Raw genomic sequence first — 22672 nt, forward strand, 5'->3', positions numbered from 1 at the left:
GAAGCCCTTGAATTAACTTGTGTAAAATGGGACCTGTGATTGGTAAACGTGAATCTTTACACGGGGCTGAATGGTGACAGCCTTGCATGACCTTTTTTTACCAGAAATGTATCCGATGGGTCTGTTGTCCCTAACAATTTATGTACATAACTAATTGCTGATACATGTGTTGCAATGCTATTTGGAGAATATCCGTTGTCAAATAAGTAAGAAATAAAGTTACATAATGTAGATGGTGAGACAGGCAAGGATTTGATGGAGGGAAATGTGCTCACTAGCATGTCCCATGATCTTTTGTAGGCTGCGCTTGAACTCTTTGTAAGAGCTTTTGACAGAAGATTGCAAGCTGATAAGTTCAAATGTTCAAACTGGCTTGAGGGATTTGTGTCGGCTGGCGGGTTAAGTGAGGTGCAGACTGGAAAGCTGCCTGAAATTGAAAACGGGAGAGGCGATCAGCAGTGATATTATGCTTACCCGGAATGTGTTTTGCTCGGAAATGAATGTTGTTTTCTAAGGTTGCTAAAACTAAGCGGCGCACTAATCTCATAATTGTTTTGTCTTTTGATGTTTGTTTGTTAATGATTTGTACTACTGCCATATTGTCAGACATGAATAGGATTCTTTTATTTTTGATTTTGTTCCCCCATATTTCTATAGCTAGTACAATGGGAAATAACTCTTTGACTGCTATTTGACAATCATTTTGCAAAAAGTCCCAGTGAGATGCAAACCACTCATTACCTAAAATCGCCGCAAAGCCCAATGACCCTGATGCATCTGTGTAAAGGGTAAGGTGTTCTGTGGACAACCACTTTTGAGGAAAAAACTGACTTCCCGTTAAAGCAGCTTATGAAAGATAGCCATGTTTCCATATCTGCTTTTGTTTCCCTAGTTAAGTGAATGTGTGATGCAGGTTCAGTTACTCCACAAGTTAGATCAATCATGCGTCGGAGAAAAGCACGCCCTGGGACCACTACTGAGCACGCGAAATTGAGTAAACCAATCAGAGATTGAAGTTCACGTAATGTAGTTTGATCTTTTTGTAAAAGTTCTACCAAATGCATTTTAATCTTGTTAATTTTGTCCGCTGGTAGCCGTGCTTCCATTTTGTCGGAATCAATTTCGATACCATAGATTATAATTTTTGTAGTTGGAGTCTGTGTCTTTGACATTTTGATAGGGACACCAATATTTTTGCACAGAAAGAGGAAATTTGTTAAGTCGTTCTTACAGCTTTCAGAGTTTGCAGGTCCAATAAAGAAGAAGTCATCCAGAATATGTGACATTCCCCCAGCCCCGAATTTTGACTGTAGTATCCACTGTAGAGCTACACTGAATTTTTCAAATATCTGGCAAGAACTACTTGCCCCCATTGGGAGACATTTGTCAAAGTAATATTTTCCTTGCCAAGAAAACCCTAGTAGATGATAATCTTCTGGGCAAATTGGAATGATTCGGAATGCATCTTCAATATCGGTCTTTGCCATCAGGCACCGAAGGCCACGAGTTTGCACTAAATTTATAATCCAATCAATTGAGTCATAATGAACTTCTGAATTTTCTTTTGGAATATGGGTGTTAACAGAATTTGTTTTTGGATAAGAAAGATCATAAATAATACGAAATTTTCCTGGTTCTGATTTTGGTATGACACCTAAAGGGGATGACACAAATGGATCGAAAGGAGGGTTTGGGAAAGGTCCTGCTATACGATGGAGCTCAAGGCCCTTTTGTATGTGATCTTGTATGATTTCTGGGTGATTTTGAGCTGATTTATGGTTTTTTGACAAAGACGCTGTAGGAGTGTTTTCACATCCCAGGGAAAATCCGAAACTGAGACCTTTTACCAAATAATCTCTCAATTGGTCATCATAACCCCTTAAATGGTCATTTAGTTTGTTTGCCTTTACTGGGGTTTGGAGAGGTCCTATCATGTTCAGATTTTTCTGTAGATTTACATTTAATTTTGGGGTGATTACCTCTACAGGCTTGGCAAATGTGGGTGAATGGACAGGGGGTTGACTTACATTTGTTACCTTGGTTATAGGCGAAGCAGAATCTGACCCCACCGATTCTCCCCACCTGTTTCCCACGAAACGGCTGCCCATTAGATTGTTTTGTGGAAACAGCTAATGATTTACCACGTAGTTCCTCCACTGGCTTTTGCCATGGAAGGTCTACTGTCTCCTTTAACTTCCTGAAAGACTCATCGTATGATCGCCACGCTGAATCCCCATGAAGTTTTTGTAGCTCCCTTATGAATGACATGTACTTAAGCAGGTGGGGAGCCTCAGTGGGTTTCTGTTGTATAACGATACACGTAAAAACCAGAAACGCATCTGTCCATTGGTTGATGGACAGAGGTGTTTTAGACTTTTGACTATGTTGCAAATTTATTACCCCTGGTGTGATCAGTAAGGTCACTGGGTCTTCCTCTTGGTGCGTCAAGAGACTACGCAGATCTATAAATTCATTTGACCATATTTTTGACTTAATTTTGTTCAAACCAGTCCGTGGATATTCTCATCTTGTTTGTCAATAATTCCCTCGATTTAGAAATATAATAATTGTTCATAAATAGAGCATACTCTTGACTATCGAATCAAGATAGAGATAAAGATATAAACACCGCATGTAGGTGACTAAGGTTTATTCATCAAAGAATAGAATATTTTCACTATATATGAAACATCATCTGTTTGCAAGAAGAGAAAAAATAATGGTAATGTTTATTAGCATTAATACTAAGAAACTAATTAATCGTTGAAAAATATTTACCGCTTCTTATTTCAGTGCCACGATAATTTACCTTTTCTGTAAGATCAATATTCAGAAATTCACATATAGATAATATCTTTAGAATAAACATGCATAAAAATGAAAAAAAAAGTGTAATTATAAAAATATGTCAAATCGTTTCTGAGTAATAATTTTCCGGCCTGTTCCCTGCAGGATTTTCCCTGCTGCTTTCGTCATTCTGAACAATATCGTTGACGGCACGTGTAATATTGAGCTCGGCTTCTCTTCCATAAAACGGATAGTCATATACTGAAGGTAGAAACAAAGTATCGTGGTACCTGGACTCTCTTTGATATTTTATTCTGAAAAAGACACAGTAACAAACCATGAGAGTCTTTAAAAAGACATGAATATCTAAATTATTCAAAAACATATGATTTTAATAATATTCTTTTAGGAAACCGTATATGATCGTTTCAACTTTAACTATAGTTTACATTTTAGATTGTTTTCTTCTATGTCATTCATTATCTATTGTAAAAATGGCCTTTTTTATTCTTTGAAGGGTGTTATTGTACTTGTTATGTTAAGCCAGACATTCATTAATATTAAATATAAAGTAAAAGAAAAAAAAAGGAATAAAGAATAGACCTCTTATGGACGAAGAGAATTGTCAAGACGAGTCCTGCTCCCAGAAAAACTCCTAGGATAACGAATAAAAATTTCTCTGCAATTGGATTCATTCCAGTTGCTTTAACCTCTACTCCTAAAATCAATTATAAATATATATCTATTAACTTGCAAACAATTTTACAATAAATCTTAACTACAAAAACTATATCGTGTTATTTTCTTGTTTGTACATATCATTAACCTTCAAACCTCGCTTGGACACTTATATCATCAAGTCTAAATGGTATTTTACATTAGGCAATTATATGTTCAAACATATTCAAACTTAATGAAAATAATTACACGTGTCACCTGTTATAGCAACACAAAAGTAATGAAAAAAGGTCACATATTATGCATTCATATATTTACACTCTTATAAGTCTCATACATGTATTTATTTGCAAGGAAAAAAAGAAACAATGTTTAAAATAAAGTAGTAGTATTTCACTTATCAACATTATTCAATTGCCAATGAGAATATATTACTACTTTCCAATTATTTACAATGTATGTACTCTTGATGATTGGCAATTGGATATTGTTTATTAATGAAAGTCAGTAGTATTAATGACTTTTTGCGGGAAGACACCGACTTTTACAATTGAAGGTTATATTTGTATCCTCGAAAGTATGGAATTTATAATAGATAAGAAACATCACTAGTGGTCAGTGGCGGATTTAAGGGGGGGCGCACCCGGCGCGCGCCCCCCCTAAAATTGTCAAAGTTAGCGTAAATCAAATATGTCTACTTGGTAGAACTCATTTTTACCCTTCAAAATCTCTGGAATCCAGGAGCTTCCGGGGGCTTCGTCCCCTGGGCCCCCACCAGGGCTTTAGTAGACCTCATTTTAACCCTTCAAAATCTCTAGAATCCAGGAGCTTCCGGGGGCTTCGCCCCCTGGGCCCCCACCAGGGCTTTGTCCTGGACCCACTGGGGGCCTCACGGCGGCCCCCAGACCCCTTGCCTAATTTTGGCGCCCCCCCCCCCTCTAACTCAAAATCCTGGATCCGCGCCTGGTGGTTATTCATATAATGATGGTATATGGAATATTTACATTATTTACTAATAGAAGAGATAGGGATCTCTTCTGCGACACGGGACCTCAGTTTATACGTTCGCATCCGAAGTACCGGTGTACACGTCCCACAATGAGATTTAGCCCAGGTTAGAAAAAACAAATTAGTAATTCAATTTTTTTAAAAATATTTTTCCATCAGATTTTAAACATTTTTCATCTTTGTATAATATCTTTTGAGTAGGTAACCTCTAACAATAACAGTATCGAAGCGACATGTACATACATATACAGTGTACGTATCTGATTTTTATATTTTACACCTTTACTGTTACTATGAGGTGCATCATTACAGTATAATTTAGTTCTTGAATAGCCCTTTATCTAAATTATATCGTGTTTTTGACAAATAAGTTTCTTAGTGTGTTTCGTAGTAACATTTACATCTTTGCATTTTAAGTCACGTTCTCTAAAGTTGTTATCTTAATTGAATACCCGTCGTTGTTACATTTACACGACGAGTTGAAGGTCATGCAATTTTGTTCTTCTCTTCATGTATAACTGTTAAAATAAATTCTGTTTCATATAACTGATTTATAATCCGTTGACAAAGGCTAATGGCATTATTGTAAAAGATTTTTTTATAGTGTAGGGTAACTTTTTCCATATTTTATCAAAATTCCATCCATTGAATAATTTCCAATTGCTGTTAATCAGTCAGTAAACGACACTAAGCAAACCACTTGCATAGATTTCTTAAGCAACGGCTGTTCCATCAGTTATGCATGCAATGACATACACATTCATAATGCATGAAGTGATTTGGAAAAGAGTACGTATCATTCTCTTTATAATTACCACTGGTGACATTGTATTCACATCCGATTCTCCTGTCACAGTATTGGTCAGCACTACAGTTACATTTACTTAGACATCCAAAGCCGTAAGAACCATAAGGACAAGGTCCTCCCGAACAGTTGTCGCCATATGTGCCCACTTCACAGGCTGTGTAAAGTCAAGAGAACATATTTAAATTTTTGAAATCTCAAATTAATTTTATTTCCTGCCTAAGTGAACTTTAATATTCCGGTCATTATTTGTACGTACATGCATATTAATGCAAGATATCAAAATAAGTTTCTTTTTTTTTCTTTTTTTTTTTTTTGTGCTTCAAAAAAATTTTTTTTCTTAAATAATGGAATTAAAACTATCGAATTTTATCTTAAAATTCACAAAACGAAACAATTCCTGATTCTTTGAATACATTAACAGTATCTTTTTTTTTCTGTTAAAGTGTACTTCCTAAAAATAGAATTATTTTTATGTTAATACTTAAACTGTTTTTTTTTCAATCAAGTCCTTAACTATCATATATTTAAAATCAAAAGAATTTACGCATGCTATGATAACACTGTACTGCTATGATAAAAAACTTTCTTCAACCTTCTTATTAAAAACAGTATTCAACTAGAGATATATACTATGAGTAAAATAGGAGGTGCAATATGGCATTATGTAACAAAGAATCTGTGAAAGTATCATTAAATTTATCCAGCACTATAGGAGGATTTGCAGATAGAAGAAGAGTACCCTTCAATAGAAACAATGCCAAGTCAATGATTCACTATTAGGGAAACCCGAAATATGAGTCCGAACAAAATATAAAATGACAGGTGCATTTTGAAATTATGTAATGGAAATTCTGTGAATGTCCCCTTAAATTTCATAAAGTGGTATAGGAGAAGTTGTGGATAAGAGATGGGTACCCCCCAAAGCGTAACAGACGGACGAACGTACAGTCTTTCGGACATCTCGATAGCTATAAGCATTATTGTAAGAAAATTTCGAGCAAAATTTAAATGTTGGCGAAATTCTGCTCTGACGTCAGATACAACCATTTTAGTGATAGAAAAATTGTTGACTAATTTTTAATGATAAATGCGGCATAGTTCTAAAAACTTTTTAATTTTTTTAATGTGTATTTGCATTACAATAGGAAAGTGAATTATCATTATTTTACTAACAGCGTGACTGTTTACTTGATGGGGCGTGTTAAAATTTTGTGTGTTGATTATCATTTTACTCATCGATTGGATGTTTACTAATTTGCATATGAAACTAAGAGTACAACAATACCCTAATAATACTGACTATAATCACATTGAACTTTTTTCCCCAGTGCGGCATTTGTATTTAGCAGCAACAAGTGGTCAGTCAAAGCCCGTTTTCTGTCCTCAAAAGAACACGCACGCGTCATATTTGTTGTAATTTGACCGGATGCTGTACTGTGTAACTATCAATATCATCATTATAGGAAGTAAAACGTGCGTTGTCCTTCCATATGTAATTGTTATTTGCTGCTTGTTAGTGGATAATCATTCAGTATAATTGGTCAGTATGGTATTTCTGGGTTCTGTGTTTCATATGCAAAGTATAATTATTGATTTCATTGAAATCAAACATTTAATTAACGAGGCCTAGTCTAATTCGAGTGCGCATGACTGTGCGCAACTTTTTAATTTCATGCAGTAATTTGTAAGACAGCTAGTACACATTTGCTAAATATTTTGATTTTAATACAAAAAACATTATCATTAACCCCAACTGGTATTAAAATGTGATTTTACGACAAAAATTAGGGGGAAACGCTGAAATGGCTCTAACGACGTCACCATTTTCGGATTTTGTAAGCATTTGCATGACGCTGAAGAATGACGCATGACACGCTTGTATGTTCAAGACATCAATGGATATCATATTAAAAACTGATGACAGAACAGCCATAGAAACACGCTAGCAATCTAAACATTGCTTTTTTTCAGAAGAAAAATCATATGCGCCGATAATGCATCTACACTGTGTTATGGGTCAGAATAACCCTAAATGCCAGCAAAGATCAATAACAAAATTTAAACTTAACAATAATTTATTTACAGTAATATATAATAAGTATATGAAACATAAAGTACAAACTTAGCAAGAATCTAAAAATACATACATCAGAGTGTCCGTTTCTGCACACAATGTCCCAGTGAAAATATATATCCCAGTTATATCTCAATAGTGCTTATACGACAAAGTATTGTCTATGCATCGAATTGACAGGGTATTTATATAGTATCATAAATCTAGAATATTCTAGAAATTGTTAAAACATGATATTACTGGAACAATCTGGACATACACAAAATTTAAGAATGTTCTAGATAAAATGACCGAACATGTTGACCACTCTGGAACGTTCAAGAAACTTAATGTTACTAATTATATACATAATGAAACAATACACATCTCACAACACCTCCCCCCTTAAAAAGTTTGAATGTCAATGAAAACTTACATTATTAAAATAAAAGTTTTGTACATTAATACAAAATCTAGTATGTTTACGATACTCTTGACAAGGCGTCTGCAATAACATTGTCTTTGCCTTTGATATGCTTAATTGTTATGTTGTATTCTTGTAACAACAAACTCCATCTAGTCAGTCTTTGATTCTTATTTGACAATTTATGCAAAAATGTCAGGGGGTTGTGATCCGTATATACAAGAATTGGATGCAAAGTAACATTCAGATAAACATCAAAATGCTGTAAGGCTAACAACAAAGCAAGGCATTCCTTTTCAATGGTGGAATACTTTTGTTGACATTTTGTAAGTTTCTTTGAAAAATAAGAAACAACTCTATCTACCTTATCACTATGTTCTTGAAACAAAGCTGCCCCGATTCCAACATCACTAGCGTCAACAGTAAGCTTAAATTGCTTAGAAAAATCTGGAGTTGACAGAACTGGGTTGCTCATAAGGACAGATTTGATTTTATGAAAGGATTTTTCACAGTCCTTTGTCCATTCAAAGTTAACCCTCTTTTGTAAAAGATTTGTAAGTGGACTAACAACTGAGGAAAAATTTGGACAAAATTTTCTGTAAAACCCAGCCATGCCCAAAAACCTCATGAATTCTTTCTTGTTTGTAGGAATCGGGATCTTTGCAATAGCTTCCACTTTAGCCATAATGGGTGTAACATAACCTTGACCTACTTTATGACCTAAATACTCTACATAGGCATGACAAAATTCGCTCTTCTCAAGGTTCACAGTTAAGTTTGCTTTAGCTAAAATGTCAAATAAAGCACGCATGATTCGGAGATGTTCGTCCCATGTGTTGCTGTATATGACGACATCATCAATGTAGGCCTCGCATCCCTCAAGGTCTTGAAGAAGGGAGTGAATCATCCTTTGGAATGTAGCCGGTGCGTTTTTCATGCCAAAAGGCATTACTTTATACTGGTAAAGTCCATCTGGTGTAGCAAAAGCAGATATTTCTTTTGCTCTTTCTGTAAACGGTACTTGCCAGTAGCCTTTCAACAGGTCAAATTTACTGACAAATTTCGCGTTTCCAATGCTGTCAATACAGTCATCGATTCTAGGTATTGGATATGAATCAGTTTTGGTAACAGAATTCACCTTTCTAAAGTCTGTACATAATCGGTACGAACCGTCCTGTTTTCGTACAAGAATACACGGTGAGCTCCAATCACTTTTACTAGGTTCAACAATGTCATTCTCCAACATGTACTGCACTTCCCTTCTTAGGTACTGCAATTTTATTGGATTCAGACGGTACGGATGTTGTTTGATAGGCAGAACGTCACTCACTATGACATCATGACAAGCTGCATTAGTTTTCTTTGGAACATCCGAAAAGATTTGAATACTCATTCATCAAGTTTTTAACTTGTTCTTTTTGGTGAATGTTCAAATGTCCAAGTTTGGCATCAAAATCATCCAAAATTTCTGAATTTTTCAAGCGGACACTCTGATTACAATCTTTCTCATTCATTTCTACATTTGCATCACTTTCAATACAATTTTGAACAGTCTTAGCATTGGCTAAAGTGGAAACTGGTTTTACAGAATTTCGGTCACACCTTTCAAAATACTCTTTTAACATGTTAATGTGACAAACCCGTTTCTCTTTACGTCGACCTGGTGTCTTAACTACATAGTTTACATCACTGATCTTGCTTTCAATTTCATAAGGGCCATAAAATCTGGCCTGTAAAGGATGACCAGGAATAGGTAAAAATACAAGAACCTTATCACCTGGCTTAAACACCCTATTTCTGGAATCTTTGTCATACTGCATTTTCATTTTCAACTGAGAACTCTTTAAATTTTCTTGTGCTAATTTACAAGCATTGTAAAGTTTTTCTTTGAAATCAGACACATAATCTAAAAGATTAAGATCATTAGTCTCAGTCAGCCACTTTTCCTTTAACAATTTCAAAGGACCTCTACCTGTATGTCCGAACACCAATTCAAAAGGACTGAACCCAAGAGACTCCTGGACTGCTTCTCGTACAGCAAATAGCACAAGATGAACCCCTTCGTCCCAGTCTTTTTCATATTGGTAACAATAGGTCTTCAGCATTGTTTTTAGGGTTTGATGAAAACGTTCTAGCGCTCCCTGGGACTCAGGATGATAAGCAGTTGATCTATATTGCCTTATACCCAACTCATGCATGACTTGCTGGAACAACCCCGACATAAAATTTGAGCCTTGATCCGACTGAATTGCCTTGAGTGCTCCTACAAAACTGAAAAACTTGGTTAGGGCCTTAACTATGCTCTTTGCCTTTATATTCCTTAGAGGTATGGCTTCAGGAAATCGAGTGGATGTACACATAATGGTAAGTAAATACTGGTTCCCATATCTAGTCCTAGGCAAAGGTCCTACACAATCCACCAACACTCGACTAAACAGTTCTTCAAAAGCTGGAATGGGTTGGAGAGGAGCAGATGGTATCTTCTGATTTGGTTTACCTACCATCTGACAGACATGGCATGACTTGCAAAACTTCGAAACATCCTTTCTTAGCTTAGGCCAATAAAAATGACTCAAAATCCTATTATAAGTCTTATTGATACCTAAATGACCTGCCATAGGTGTATCGTGAGCTAAACTCATGACATCTCGACGATAAGCAGCTGGGACCACTATCTGGTGAACAACACGCCACACTTCATCTGGAGAAGCATCAGGTGGTCGCCATTTTCGCATAAGGATGCCATCTTTCATATAGAAGCATTCTCCAACTTTAGTAGCCTCTTCTGGTGGAAGTGCCCTCTTACTAAGTTGAATGATATCTAGGTCTTTATGTTGTTCAGAGAGTAAACGTTCTCGGCTGAGGATGTCCTTGCCTTGGCTAACTAGTGGATGCAACTCATCATCCTCACCACCAAATTTTGGTAAAAGTTCTTTCTTCTCTTGCTTCTTGATATTGTGTGGTTCCATGCTTGTTTGAGTGCCAGATAAGAAAGTGTCATTCAAATCAATATCAACAGAGGAATTCGTCTCGTCAAAGGCTTGAGTATGGTCTGCCTCCATTTCTCGTCTTCTGGCCATCGCTCTAGTAACAGCACAGGCTGGATAAATGTCATCATCTTCATCATTATACATGACATCTGGAGTGATCTTCTCACAAACTATAGGATCTGGTACAACTTTTCCACCAGCTAGATCGTTGCCTAACAACAAAGAAATGCCTGGAACGGGAAGAGTAGGTCGAACACCTACGATAACAGGTCCAGTAACTAAATCTGACTTCAAACTAATTCTATGCAGGGGAACATCAATGACGCCTAGCTCCACACCCTGTAATAAAACTGACCCACCAGTAGAAGTCTGCTCAGACAAAGGAAGCACGCCCTCTAACAATAACGTCTGAGCAGCACCAGTATCTCTCAAAATCTGGACAGGTTTTATTTCGCTAGAGTCACCGAGTGAAACAAATCCCTGAGACATAAAGGGCTTATAATCCTCCATAGAATCAATAGAACTGGACTGTGAACCCTGGACATCAGGAGTGTCAGAACAAATCGAAACTAAGGCTTCTCTATCACCTCTAACTGCCGCACAAGCATGTGGTTGAGTTTTATCAAAATTATTTTTTTCTCTTAAGTTTAAAGCATTCACTGGTCAGATGACCCTTTTTCTTACAATAACTACAAGTAGGAAGCGACCCTATTCCAGACGATCCTTCAACACGTCCTGGACGGACTTAAAACCACCTTGGGATGGAGACTGGGAATTTGTGAAAGACTGAGACCCTGAACCACTCTTTTTATATGTGTCTGAATTGGTAGAATTACTGCTAGTCTGAGATCTTGAAACAAAATTCTTTTTATGAGACAGAGCATAAGTATCAGATATGACTGCTGCCTCTTCAAGAGTTTTCACATTCTTATCTTCTGAATGTGTTTTCAAATCTTGAGGAACACATTCCTTAAACTCTTCTACCAGGATGACTTGGCGCAAATTTGCAAAAGTTTTATCAAGTTTCTTAGATCTAAACCAGTGATCGAATAAATCTTCTTTCTCTCGTGAAAATTCAATAAATGTTTGATTATCAAACTTCCTATACTTTCTGAATTTTTGTCTATACGCTTCAGGTACTAATTCATAGGCTTTTAATATTGCTGCTTTGACCTTCTCATAGTCTGAACTCTCAACTACCCCTAGTGCAGAGTATACCTCAGCCGCTTTTCCAGCCAGTACACTTTGTAACATTGTTGACCAAACATTTCGTGGCCATTTAAGATTCTCTGCGACCTTTTCAAATTGGGGAAAATATTTGTCTACAGATTTTTCTTGAAATTTCGGAACTAACCTAATATTTTTTGCTGCGTCAAATTCATTCTTGACAAATGACGGTTCTGGTTGGTGCTGTAATCTTAATTTCTCTAACTCAAAGTGCTCTTGTCTTTCTAATTTGTCTAATTCAAATTTTCGTTCACGCTCTCGTTCTTCTCTTTCTAATTTGTCTAATTCAAATTTTCGTTCACGCTCTCGTTCTTCTCTTTCTCTTTCTTTTTCTCGATCTTCTCTTTCTAATTTTTCTCTTTCTAATCGCATTTTCTCTAACTCTAATTGAAACTGATATTTTGCCATTTTGTAAGAGCCTAACTCTGATTTAACTGTATATTCTGGAAGATCGTATTTTTCAAAGACGTTTTCTTCTACTAGTTTGTTTACAACCTTTATTCTAATGTCTTGCTTTCTCTGAGAGGATTTAACATCTAACCCAAAATGCAAACCTAATGCGATCAAGTCATCCTTTTTTAACGTATCAAAAACCTGAACACTTGGTGAACTAAGAAAGTCTGTGACCGAAAATACCATGTTGATTTCTGCTGGCTTATAATCAAATTTACGGTTCAATAAACAAAATTCTGACAATAAACTGCAAAAGTGCAAGAAATTCTTTATCCCGGACGAGCCCCCAATTCTGTTATGGGTCAGAATAACCCTAAATGCCAGCAAAGATCAATAACAAAATTTAAACTTAACAATAATTTATTTACAGTAATATATAATAAGTATATGAAACATAAAGTACAAACTTAGCAAGAATCTAAAAATACATACATCAGAGTGTCCGTTTCTGCACACAATGTCCCAGTGAAAATATATATCCCAGTTATATCTCAATAGTGCTTATACGACAAAGTATTGTCTATGCATCGAATTGACAGGGTATTTATATAGTATCATAAATCTAGAATATTCTAGAAATTGTTAAAACATGATATTACTGGAACAATCTGGACATACACAAAATTTAAGAATGTTCTAGATAAAATGACCGAACATGTTGACCACTCTGGAACGTTCAAGAAACTTAATGTTACTAATTATATACATAATGAAACAATACACATCTCACAACAACTGATATTTATTTAAACCGTAATATGGCAATTTTAGAAGTATTGAGCTTTGAAAAAATAATAAAAACTTAGTAATTAATTCCTAGACCAACCTAGATGGTAAACTTTTTTGAAATTTCCCAATTTGGTCACTCTTTACAATAATTTTCATATACTTGACTGAGAAATACAAAAAAATATATGGAAAAAATGTGATAATTTGGCGCTTTTCCAACAAACTCCCAAATGGTCCAATAGTAAAATTTGACAACTTTTGAGATGGCCCCATAAGAAATCGAGGTGGTAAACATTCGATTTTTTAACTCTAAAACAATAAATATAACAGTAAAAATTAATTATCAAAAAATTATCAAAATCCCTAGGACAGAAATAATTAGATTCGGCCTCGTTAAATCAAAATGCAACGTTCTATTAGTTGAACGATCAAGCTGTCTGTTTTTTAGGTCAACTTACGTTTGCAAAATCCATCTTTCTGTTGAAAATTTGTGCAGCATTTCAGTGTTCCACTAAAATTAAAAAACAAATAGTGTTACATGTATCTAGTAAATATAAAATTCACGTGAGGAAAGTGATGTATTAATAATATATGATAAAAACTCACGATCCATCCTTGCAAACCCCAGTTCCATTGATAAGTACAATTTCTGTAAAACGAAAACAAAATAGACAAATACATATGTGCAAATCGTGAATAGAGTTTATTGATTAAACCATTGGTAATGTAAGTAATATAAAAACTGAAGGAAAAATACAAATCTAGTTGCTATCATATTTATATTAATTCCAGAAGGATTATATTAGTACAGAAATTCCAAAGTTTAACAATAAACGTAATAATTCTTGCAAATTTGTCAAGAAATCATAAAGATCTTTATAACAAAAAATGTTTTCGTAATATCTGCAAATAGCTTCTTTACAATAGTTATCCTCTGAGTTTCTAAATGGTAAAAATGTACGTAACAACTTACGAACACAAGAATCTCCTTTTTGTTGCTTTTTTACACAACATTTCATACCATCGCTGCAAATATTATAAAAATAACATTAAACCACTCGTTACTTTAATTTTTTGGTTGTTGATTTCATCTTAATAGAAACATATGGAATCTCTAGCATTTAAAAAAAAAAAAAAAGTACTGTAGATTCCTTATTTTTCGCGAGTACTTTTTATCGCGAATGGGCTTTTCAACAGCAAATCGCGAGAATAAGAATTCGCGAATGGACGGTTGATCAAGAGTTTTAACGTAGATTTCAGCACAATATGAATAAAAGCGGGTAATTTAATTTCGCGTGCGGTTCTTCTCGCGAAATTACGCGATAATTAATTCCACGTGTATATTTAGGAATTTACAGTAAATCAAACTTTTAAATCAAAGGTTGAAAATTACAACTTTAAAGTGAGTTTTCGGGACTGTACTCTCTGCTTTCCTTAATCTACTGTAAAGGATGAGGTGACTTGCGGCCCCCGGTAAATTGACAAAAAATAAAATGTCTATATTTTACTCAAATTTGTATATGTAACTAATCACTGATATGTGTACCTTCATAGAATACTATTTTTAACAAAAATAGAAACGTGGTTTGAAAGATATTGATCCTTTATTGAGGTAGGGGTATCATGTTTACATCCAATTCCCATTGCATTTTAACCCCGCCCCACTCTTTGAAGCCCTTAAAATATGCGAGCGCAGGTCGGTACAATTTTCTCCTTTGGCTGGTCACTGTATTTTATTGAAATCTATCTATATGCAAAAGGAGAAAATTGTACCTAACTGCGCTCACATGCTGTTTTTTAAAAAATTGTAAAATCTAGCTGGCCTTTCCCATTATGAACAGATCGACGGAACAAGATTTTCTGACGTAGAACAAATTCATATGCTAATCGAGGCACTGGCGATACTTTCTAACTGACCAATCAGCTGAATGAAATTCGTTACGAGTGAGTACCACAAAAATACTATGGAAACATGCTTGGAATTTTACTGCTTTTAGAATTTTTTTATGCATTTGAGTCACAGATTAGACACGAATCTACATATGTACAATTTCGAGCCGAGATGGCAGTAAAATTTATATACATTTACAAACGATTGATAAATATGCATTAGTTTAAAGGTTTTGTAGCGTGTTTGGTGAGCAATTCGCTAGGTCTACGCGTAATCCCGATTATCAGTGAATACAAGTTTCATGTGCATTTCTTGTCCTAAAAAACGTAATGCTGAAAATCCATGCGTATTATTGAATATGAACAGTCTTGGCTGACCATTATAAAAGTTTGAAAAATAGAAAACGATAACAGGTAAATTGACCTAAACCACGTGTCTGAGATAAAATGTAAAGGTAGTAAACCAGCATGTTTTGTTGTTCTGTCATCGGATTGGACAATGACTATGTCCGAAATATTAACATTAGCCATATAAGGTCGTCTTCTCGGACACGCATATCCCTCTATTGTACTAAGACCCGCCCATTCTCTTGCCATAAAAGAACATATTCTCACAAACCTGGCAAAATGTAGCTGTGATAGGGTCTAAAAAATCGAAGATAATGCAGTATTCTTTATATCTAAAATATGTTTGAACTATTGAAACTATTCAAAAGGCGTCGTATTTATTCACTCATGTTTGAAAACAACCAACATTGCTGTAGATTAAATATAATTCGTCGTAGAAAAAGGGGCCCCAGATAAGAGTTAAGTCACCTCATCCTTTGATAATACCTATTTTAATCTTATCTTTTTTTAATTTTCAAATCCGCATGATCATTTTAAATTTTATAATTTAAAATGAAAAAGTGTATATTGTTCTTTAGTCTCGTTTACTTTAAATAATATATTCAAGCCAATATTAAAGTTTTAAAAAAATTAAAGTTGGAATTTATCAACTTTAAAAAAAATAGCACCTGTTATTACTTCCATACAAATTTGCAATTGTTTAAAATAAAATAAACTTACTTAAGTTCTTTACAGATTACATAGGTATCCCCAATAGCATAAGCAAAGTAGGCAAAACAAGACTGAAAGAAAATAATGAAATATAGTTCAACAGTCCCCATAGATGATTACACATACAAGTCGAACTAGAAATGATCTTCTTGTACGAAAAAATATCTAAATCACCGAGGAATATACTTCCCTTTCAAGTTTTATTCAATGACATTAAAAGCTGGCGTCATAAACATCATCGTTGGTGTTTAGATATTTTTAGATGAATTTATGTGGCACCTGATGCTTAAACGTTTTACACATAGGCGGAGTCATGAATATTGATTAATTCACTGTATATTGTTTAACGTCCCATTCGAGAATTTTTCACTTCAAATTTAGACCTACACATGTATACTCGGTATTCTGGGCCATTGCACATGTTCTTAATCGTTTCAACGCCTACAGTAACACGGGACCTATGTTTTTATGGTCGTATCCGAAAGACCCGTAATTTTCACTTCTAGTGCCAAGCACTAAGCGAAGTAACAGTCACTACCTATGTTTGCGTCTTAGGTTTGAAGCTGGGACACGAACGAGAATCAAACCCGGGCCTCCCGACCACAAAGTGAAGGCTCTACCACTAGGCTACCGTGAATGGTGGGTCGTGAAGATGAAATGCCTGTGGATATTTGTTGACTTAAGTTGTTATGGATGTAATAGGTCCCCTTCCTCGGATATTTCATCTGGTTAATTAACCTCAAGTTTGTACAAAATGTTTGATAGGATATTGGTCAAAACCTTTCGGATAATTAAATAATCATTTCATGAATGTCTACTCTATTTTTTAAGTAAAACCTTAAATCCCCGAGAAACGTTTCCGCAGGGGTAATAGTCCAATCCACACTTTGCAAAAGTTGTTTCCCTTTGCGGGGTCAACCAAAAGGTCAATAGGGAAAGAAACGTCATGTCTCCTCTTTATGCTACCAAATATCTGGGCGTACTCTGAAAAATCCATTCTGTCTACTTTTATTATCGATGTGTGGGTAGCCCCATCTTGGGGCAATCAGTACACAAAAGGCAGAGCTTGTCAAAAGTCAAATGACGAAGTTACAAACCTGAAAACTACAAAGGTTACTGTGTGGATTGTATAGGTTTATCTCCTAGGATGGCGCCCAAGGGACATAACTTCTGAAAAGTTTGGAGTATTCTACCTTGACTAAATCAGTGATACATTATGACGCCATAATAGGCGAGGTGACGTCAACTTTATACATGTAACACAAGTTTTCGTAATATTGGTATTTAGAGATATTAACTGAACTCCATATGAATTTCACATAATAGTTAAGATATTTGCTTTTAAACTCCATTTTACGTCTCTTTGTACATATCGTCTTAGCCGAATTCTCTTTACATGACATGATCTATTCCCAACTTACTTGATGTACACATATGACGTCATCAGTGGTAGTTTTTATTCAAAACGACAGATATGCATAAAAAATAAAAACATTTTTATTCTTTTTTATGTTTACACGTTTCTATTCATTTTCTAGAGTTAAGGTCAAGATCTAGTAAATGACTGTAGAATAACTTTTCAGTGTTCGATCCATTGTGACGTCATAATCACTTTCAACGTTCTTTTTCCCGTACTTTATGGTTCTTATAGAATTATGTGGAAAATAAAGTATTTTCATGGAATTCAATTTGAAATCACATGAAAAGTAGTCCGGATACCTATATTAAATTTGATATTATTTTAAAGATGAGACAAAGAACATACAAATTACCGTTTTCTGAAAGACTGTAGGCAATCTGGATACATTTTCTTTGTCTGATATGGAAAAAACTCCCATTTTCATGACTGGTTTTCTTAATTTTTCATTGAAAATGACAGTTTGAAATATGGTTTTTCATCTTGGTTTTCTACAAATTATGCCCCGAAACACCATTTTTGACCAAGCTTATGTTATAAAGCATCATTACAGGAATTTATTTCTTAAATTTGATAAATCTGTAGGCATCCTTCATTTACTAGATCTTGACCTTAAGGATTTCCATCCCTAACAGAACCAAGTTCTCTACCCTTAAATGTCCGTTTAGTACATAATACTCTGATATTATATTAAAACATTTTCAAGTGTTTAAGTATTGCCCGCGAGATAGTTTCAAAACTTTCTTAATTAGCCAGTAGCTGATTAACAAAGTTTGCATTGAAGTCTATGGGGAAAGGTTTTTTTTTCTTTTTTTTTTTAAAAATCAAATAATTTGAATATCAAAATACACTGGGGTGGAAAGATGACAGGAAAATGGGATTCTAGCAGCACTATTTAGGCAAAAGAGATATTTTTTCACCTATATTATTTTCTCAAAAAAATTATTAAACTCCGGGGTATTGTTGTTCTGTTAGCTTTTTATTAAGGAATATTTCGTTATTAATTGAAGTCACGTGATGCCGTGGTAGTGGTACACGTCTTTGCATTAGACACTCTTTTATCTTTATGCAATAGTTAATAAAAGTGTAGGTTTATCAGCGGTTTTGGTATCAAACTGAATTTTCCTTAAAAACCCTAAATTTCCCGAGAAATGATTTATATACTTCCTTAACATACATGTACCCGCGTAGCCTTCATGAGAAAAAGTCAAAAGGATTTATTTTATGAACCATGACTATATGTTGTAAGAAGCTGATCATACCAAAATTCAATGTTCACGGAAAAGTGTCTTGTAAATTATTAGCATCTATCAATTTAAAGAATAGATGCCTTTATTTTATGAGGAAAACTTTGTTGCTGTTATTTGAGTTGGGTTAGCTTGAATGTAATTTAGATCGGGTTCGGGATATCTCAAATTCCCCCTCTTTACCCTGGATCCTAAAACGAAAGGTACACGAATTTTGTAGCAGTCAGAATTTTAAAAAAATATGCCTTCAATCACATTGTTTCTTAAATAATTTCATAAAATAGTATAAACAAATATCTCATTTGATGATTAGATGCATGGATGGATTATTCTTTTTCCAAAAAAATGCGAGATTGGCTTGGATTGAAATTTTCCATGTCGGCATACATGTGACATAATTTGTGTTAAAACTTGGTTACGGTTTAGTTTTACAATCAAAGATATATCAGATTGAGGAATATTTTTGTAATTAATGTTTTTTTTAATTTATAATTCGACTTTTATCGTGCATTTCACGATTTTAAAAAAAAGGAGGGGCTTTATAGCAGTAAAAGTGATCAAAACATTATAATCGGGGTCTATCAATTTTCGCAGACTTTATTCAATTGAACATTCTCAATTGATACAATAAGGGAATTTTTTTAAAATGCATTTTGCAATAGAGGGCATTTAATGATTTTAAAAAAATAATAATATTAATAACAAGGGGGGCTCAGAAGCAAAGTTATACCATATCCAGCTTTGAGGATTAACAGGGAAAATTCAAATATTGTAAGTTGTAGGGGTAATGTTCACCATAAATCAGACTGTAAGTTATTATCATGCAATAGGAACTTAGTTCATATGGAATAATGCCTTCCACATTAAACAACATAATCAACCAACAAGACAAGTCATTGCTTTATTTCAAACTTCAAAATTGATGTACTCTTGAAATTAAAGTCAGAGTTTCTCAAGTGTGTAATTGCCCCTTGGTTTCTTTTGGCAATTGCATAAATTTTATCAAATTCATTGGCAATCAAAGGTAGCTCACTTACTCATTTGAGCTATATGCTAATTACTTTCATTAGTTTAATTAGTCTTAAAATAAATTTGACAGTACAATCTGACTCGAAGGTATTCGCTTTAGCATTTTAGGGAAAGGGATTTTGATTGATTTACCTACCTACCTAGTCCTTGTTATGCCCGTGGGCACATAGGGCAAGGACAAGATTTCTCCACTTCTCTCTATCTTTAGCAATTTTTTCTAACTCTCCCCACGTTAGCCTGTGGTCCCTCATTTCCTTCTCAACTGTCCTTCGCCAGGTGGTTTTTGGCCGACCAGGTTTCCTTTTCCCCTCTGGTGTCCATCTAAGGGCTACTTTGGTGATGTTGTCGGCTGGCTTCCTCAACACATGCCCTATCCATCGCCATCTCCGTTTTGTTAACAATGTTCGTATATTGTCTGTGATGGCCTTCTCATGTAGTTCCACATTTGTGATTTTGTTTGGCCAGAAAGTCCTCATGATCTTTCTGAGGCATCCATTGTGGAAACTAGAGAGTTTGCATATGTCTCCTTCTGTCATTCTCCAGCATTCTGACCCATAGAGTAGGACAAACAGTACACATCTGTTATATATTCTTAATTTTGTCCTTCTACTTATGTCATTTGTTTTCCATATGCTTTCAGGCTGATGAAGGCACCTCTAGTTTTACTTAGTCTGGCCTTTATATCTTTGTCTGCACCCCCATCCGATGTTTCTATGCTGCCAAGATAGGTAAATGTTGTTGAGTTGTTCAGGTCGTTTCCATTAACCTGTATTCCTGCTGGTTGTTTGGTGTTTAATGATATAACTTCTGTTTTCCTGGTATTGATTTTTAATCCAATTTTTTCTGCATTTCTCTGTAATTTTGTTGTTTTACTTTGCATATGCTTTTCCAGATGTGATAGTAGGGCCAAGTCATCTGCATAGTCTAGGTCTTCAAGACTGGTAGAGAGTGTCCATCTTATTCCTGTGTTATTTCCATTTAGGGTTGATTTCATTACCCAGTCAATTGCTAGAATAAATAGGATAGCTGACATAACACATCCCGGCCTCACGCCAGATTTTACTATGAAGCATGCATCTGATGAGCTGCCTATAGAGCAATTAAACTCCACGTAAAAAGCTTTTATCAGTTCTACTATCTTTGATGGTATTCCATAATGTCTTAAGATCTTCCATAGACTTTCCCTGTGGATACTGTCAAAGGCTTTTTCGAAATCTATAAAGTTTATTATAAGCTGCCTTTGCCACTCTGTACATTGCTCTATAATATTTCGTAGGGTAAACACCTGGTCGCAAAAACTTTTCCCTTTCCTAAAACCTGCTTGCTCTTGTCTTATTTTGTCATCTATTGCAGTTTTAATTCTGTCGATAATTATTCTGCTGAATATCTTACTATGTATTGATATTAATGTGATGCCCCTCCAGTTATCGCAGTTGGTAAGATCTCCTTTCTTTGGCACTTTAATGATATTTCCTTTGGACCATGTCGTTGGTATTGTATTACTATTCCAGATCTTTGTGAATAATGAGTGTAAGATGTCTGCTGCAAGGTTTGGATCTGCTTTGAATAGCTCTGCTGGCAGTTGGTCATTTCCAGGTGCTTTGTTGTTCTTAAGGGCTGTTATTGCATTGAGTATTTCAGCTTTAGATGGTACCTCTGTTTCAATTTCTAAATCAGCTTCAGCTTCCGGTATGTGTGCCAGTTCTTTAGGTTCCGGGCGATTCAACACTTCTTCAAAATGTTCTCTCCATCTTTCATCCTGTTCCCTTTCGGATGTAATGAGATTTCCTTGCTTGTCCTTCACAGGCATGTTTGTTTTTCTTTTCCTTCCACTCAACTTTTTTGTTATCTGATAGAGATCTCCCATTCTTTGTACAGAAGCAGCTTTCTCAGCTTCTCTTGCTATGCCTGCTATAAAACTGTTACGATCTTTCTTTGTTGCTTTCTTCACATCTCTATTGCAGTTGGAGTATTGCTCTCTTAATCTCTCTTTTATTCTTTCTGAGCGGGTGTTACATAGCTTAGTTTTAAGGTCTTTCCTTCTGTCAATGATATTCCACGTATCTGGTGTAATCCATTCCTTATGCACCTGTCTCTTAAACCCTAGACACTTCTTGCTTGATTCACTGAACAGGTTGCAGATTTTACTCCAGTGTTCATCAATCGCTTCATTATCAACATCATCACATTGCAAGGCTTGAAATCTGTTCTTTAGCTCTAATTTAAAGTCTTGCCTCACTTTATTTTCTCTCAGCTTGCCTGTATCTATTCGCCTGATGTTGCTTTTTGGCGCTACCTTCATCAGCTTAAGCTTTATGTTGGCAGTAATAAGGTGGTGATCACTTCCAACATCAGCCCCACGCTTCACTCTTACACAATCACTTTTTGATTGATTTACCTCATTTTATTCGTGCTCATGCATTCTTTACTTCTACGGCTATAACCATTTAGGAATAAAGGAATTGATAATTTTATTTATCTGGGTTTGGGTAAATTAGGATGAGACTTGTAAATTAAGGAAAATGACATGTCATTGTTCAAGTCCTGTTAAAGAACATAATCTTCTGTATGCTACAACCAGATGCTTAAATTAGAAATTCTCTTCTTTTAGCTATGGTAAGTATTTAAAGTTCGTAGGTGTGCTGCGACCCAGAAAATAGTAACTGAATCCTGTAATATCAATTATTCCTTCTCAACTACTGACAAAGTTAACTAAATAAGGTTTTAAATAAAGGGGATTTAATTCACAACAAAATATACTGGTAAAAATATTCCGGCTTAATACTTGTTTACTCAAGATTTTGTCTCCCTTCTTACACATATATCTTAATTTTAAGTTTACCAGAAAATTCTGCAAGTAGTTTTCCTTAAAA

The 22672-nt window shown here is 35.0% G+C and overlaps 2 protein-coding genes across 2 annotated transcripts; both read right to left on the reverse strand.

Moving 5' to 3' along the window:
- Positions 1-737: 737 nt before the first annotated feature.
- LOC134260310 (uncharacterized) lies at positions 738-1487 on the reverse strand. The gene has a single exon (XM_062742876.1). It carries the CDS (start codon positions 1485-1487, stop codon positions 738-740), a length of 750 nt encoding a protein of 249 aa, XP_062598860.1.
- Positions 1488-1685: 198 nt separating this feature from the next.
- Positions 1686-2869, reverse strand: LOC134260311 (uncharacterized). Its single transcript, XM_062742877.1, has 2 exons — positions 2779-2869; positions 1686-2522 (listed from the first exon to the last, which is right to left on the reverse strand). The coding sequence occupies exons 1-2, from the start codon at positions 2867-2869 to the stop codon at positions 1888-1890; spliced, it is 726 nt and encodes a 241-aa protein (XP_062598861.1). The 3' UTR covers positions 1686-1887.
- Positions 2870-22672: the final 19803 nt, after the last annotated feature.

Source organism: Saccostrea cucullata, unplaced genomic scaffold (genome assembly GCF_032062105.1).
Source record: "Saccostrea cucullata isolate Sc308-1 unplaced genomic scaffold, CSIRO_AGI_Scuc_v1 ctg2966, whole genome shotgun sequence".
Classification (NCBI taxonomy): Eukaryota; Metazoa; Mollusca; class Bivalvia; order Ostreida; family Ostreidae; genus Saccostrea; species Saccostrea cuccullata.

Coding starts and splice junctions, on each gene's coding strand:
- LOC134260310 (XM_062742876.1), bottom strand. CDS start 1,487: ATGGCAAAGACCGATATTGAAGATGCATTCCGAATCATTCCAATTTGC.
- LOC134260311 (XM_062742877.1), bottom strand. CDS start 2,869: ATGTTTATTCTAAAGATATTATCTATATGTGAATTTCTGAATATTGAT. Junction 2,523..2,778: donor TGGCACTGAAATAAGAAGCG/GTAAATATTTTT, acceptor AAACAAGATGAG/AATATCCACGGACTGGTTTG.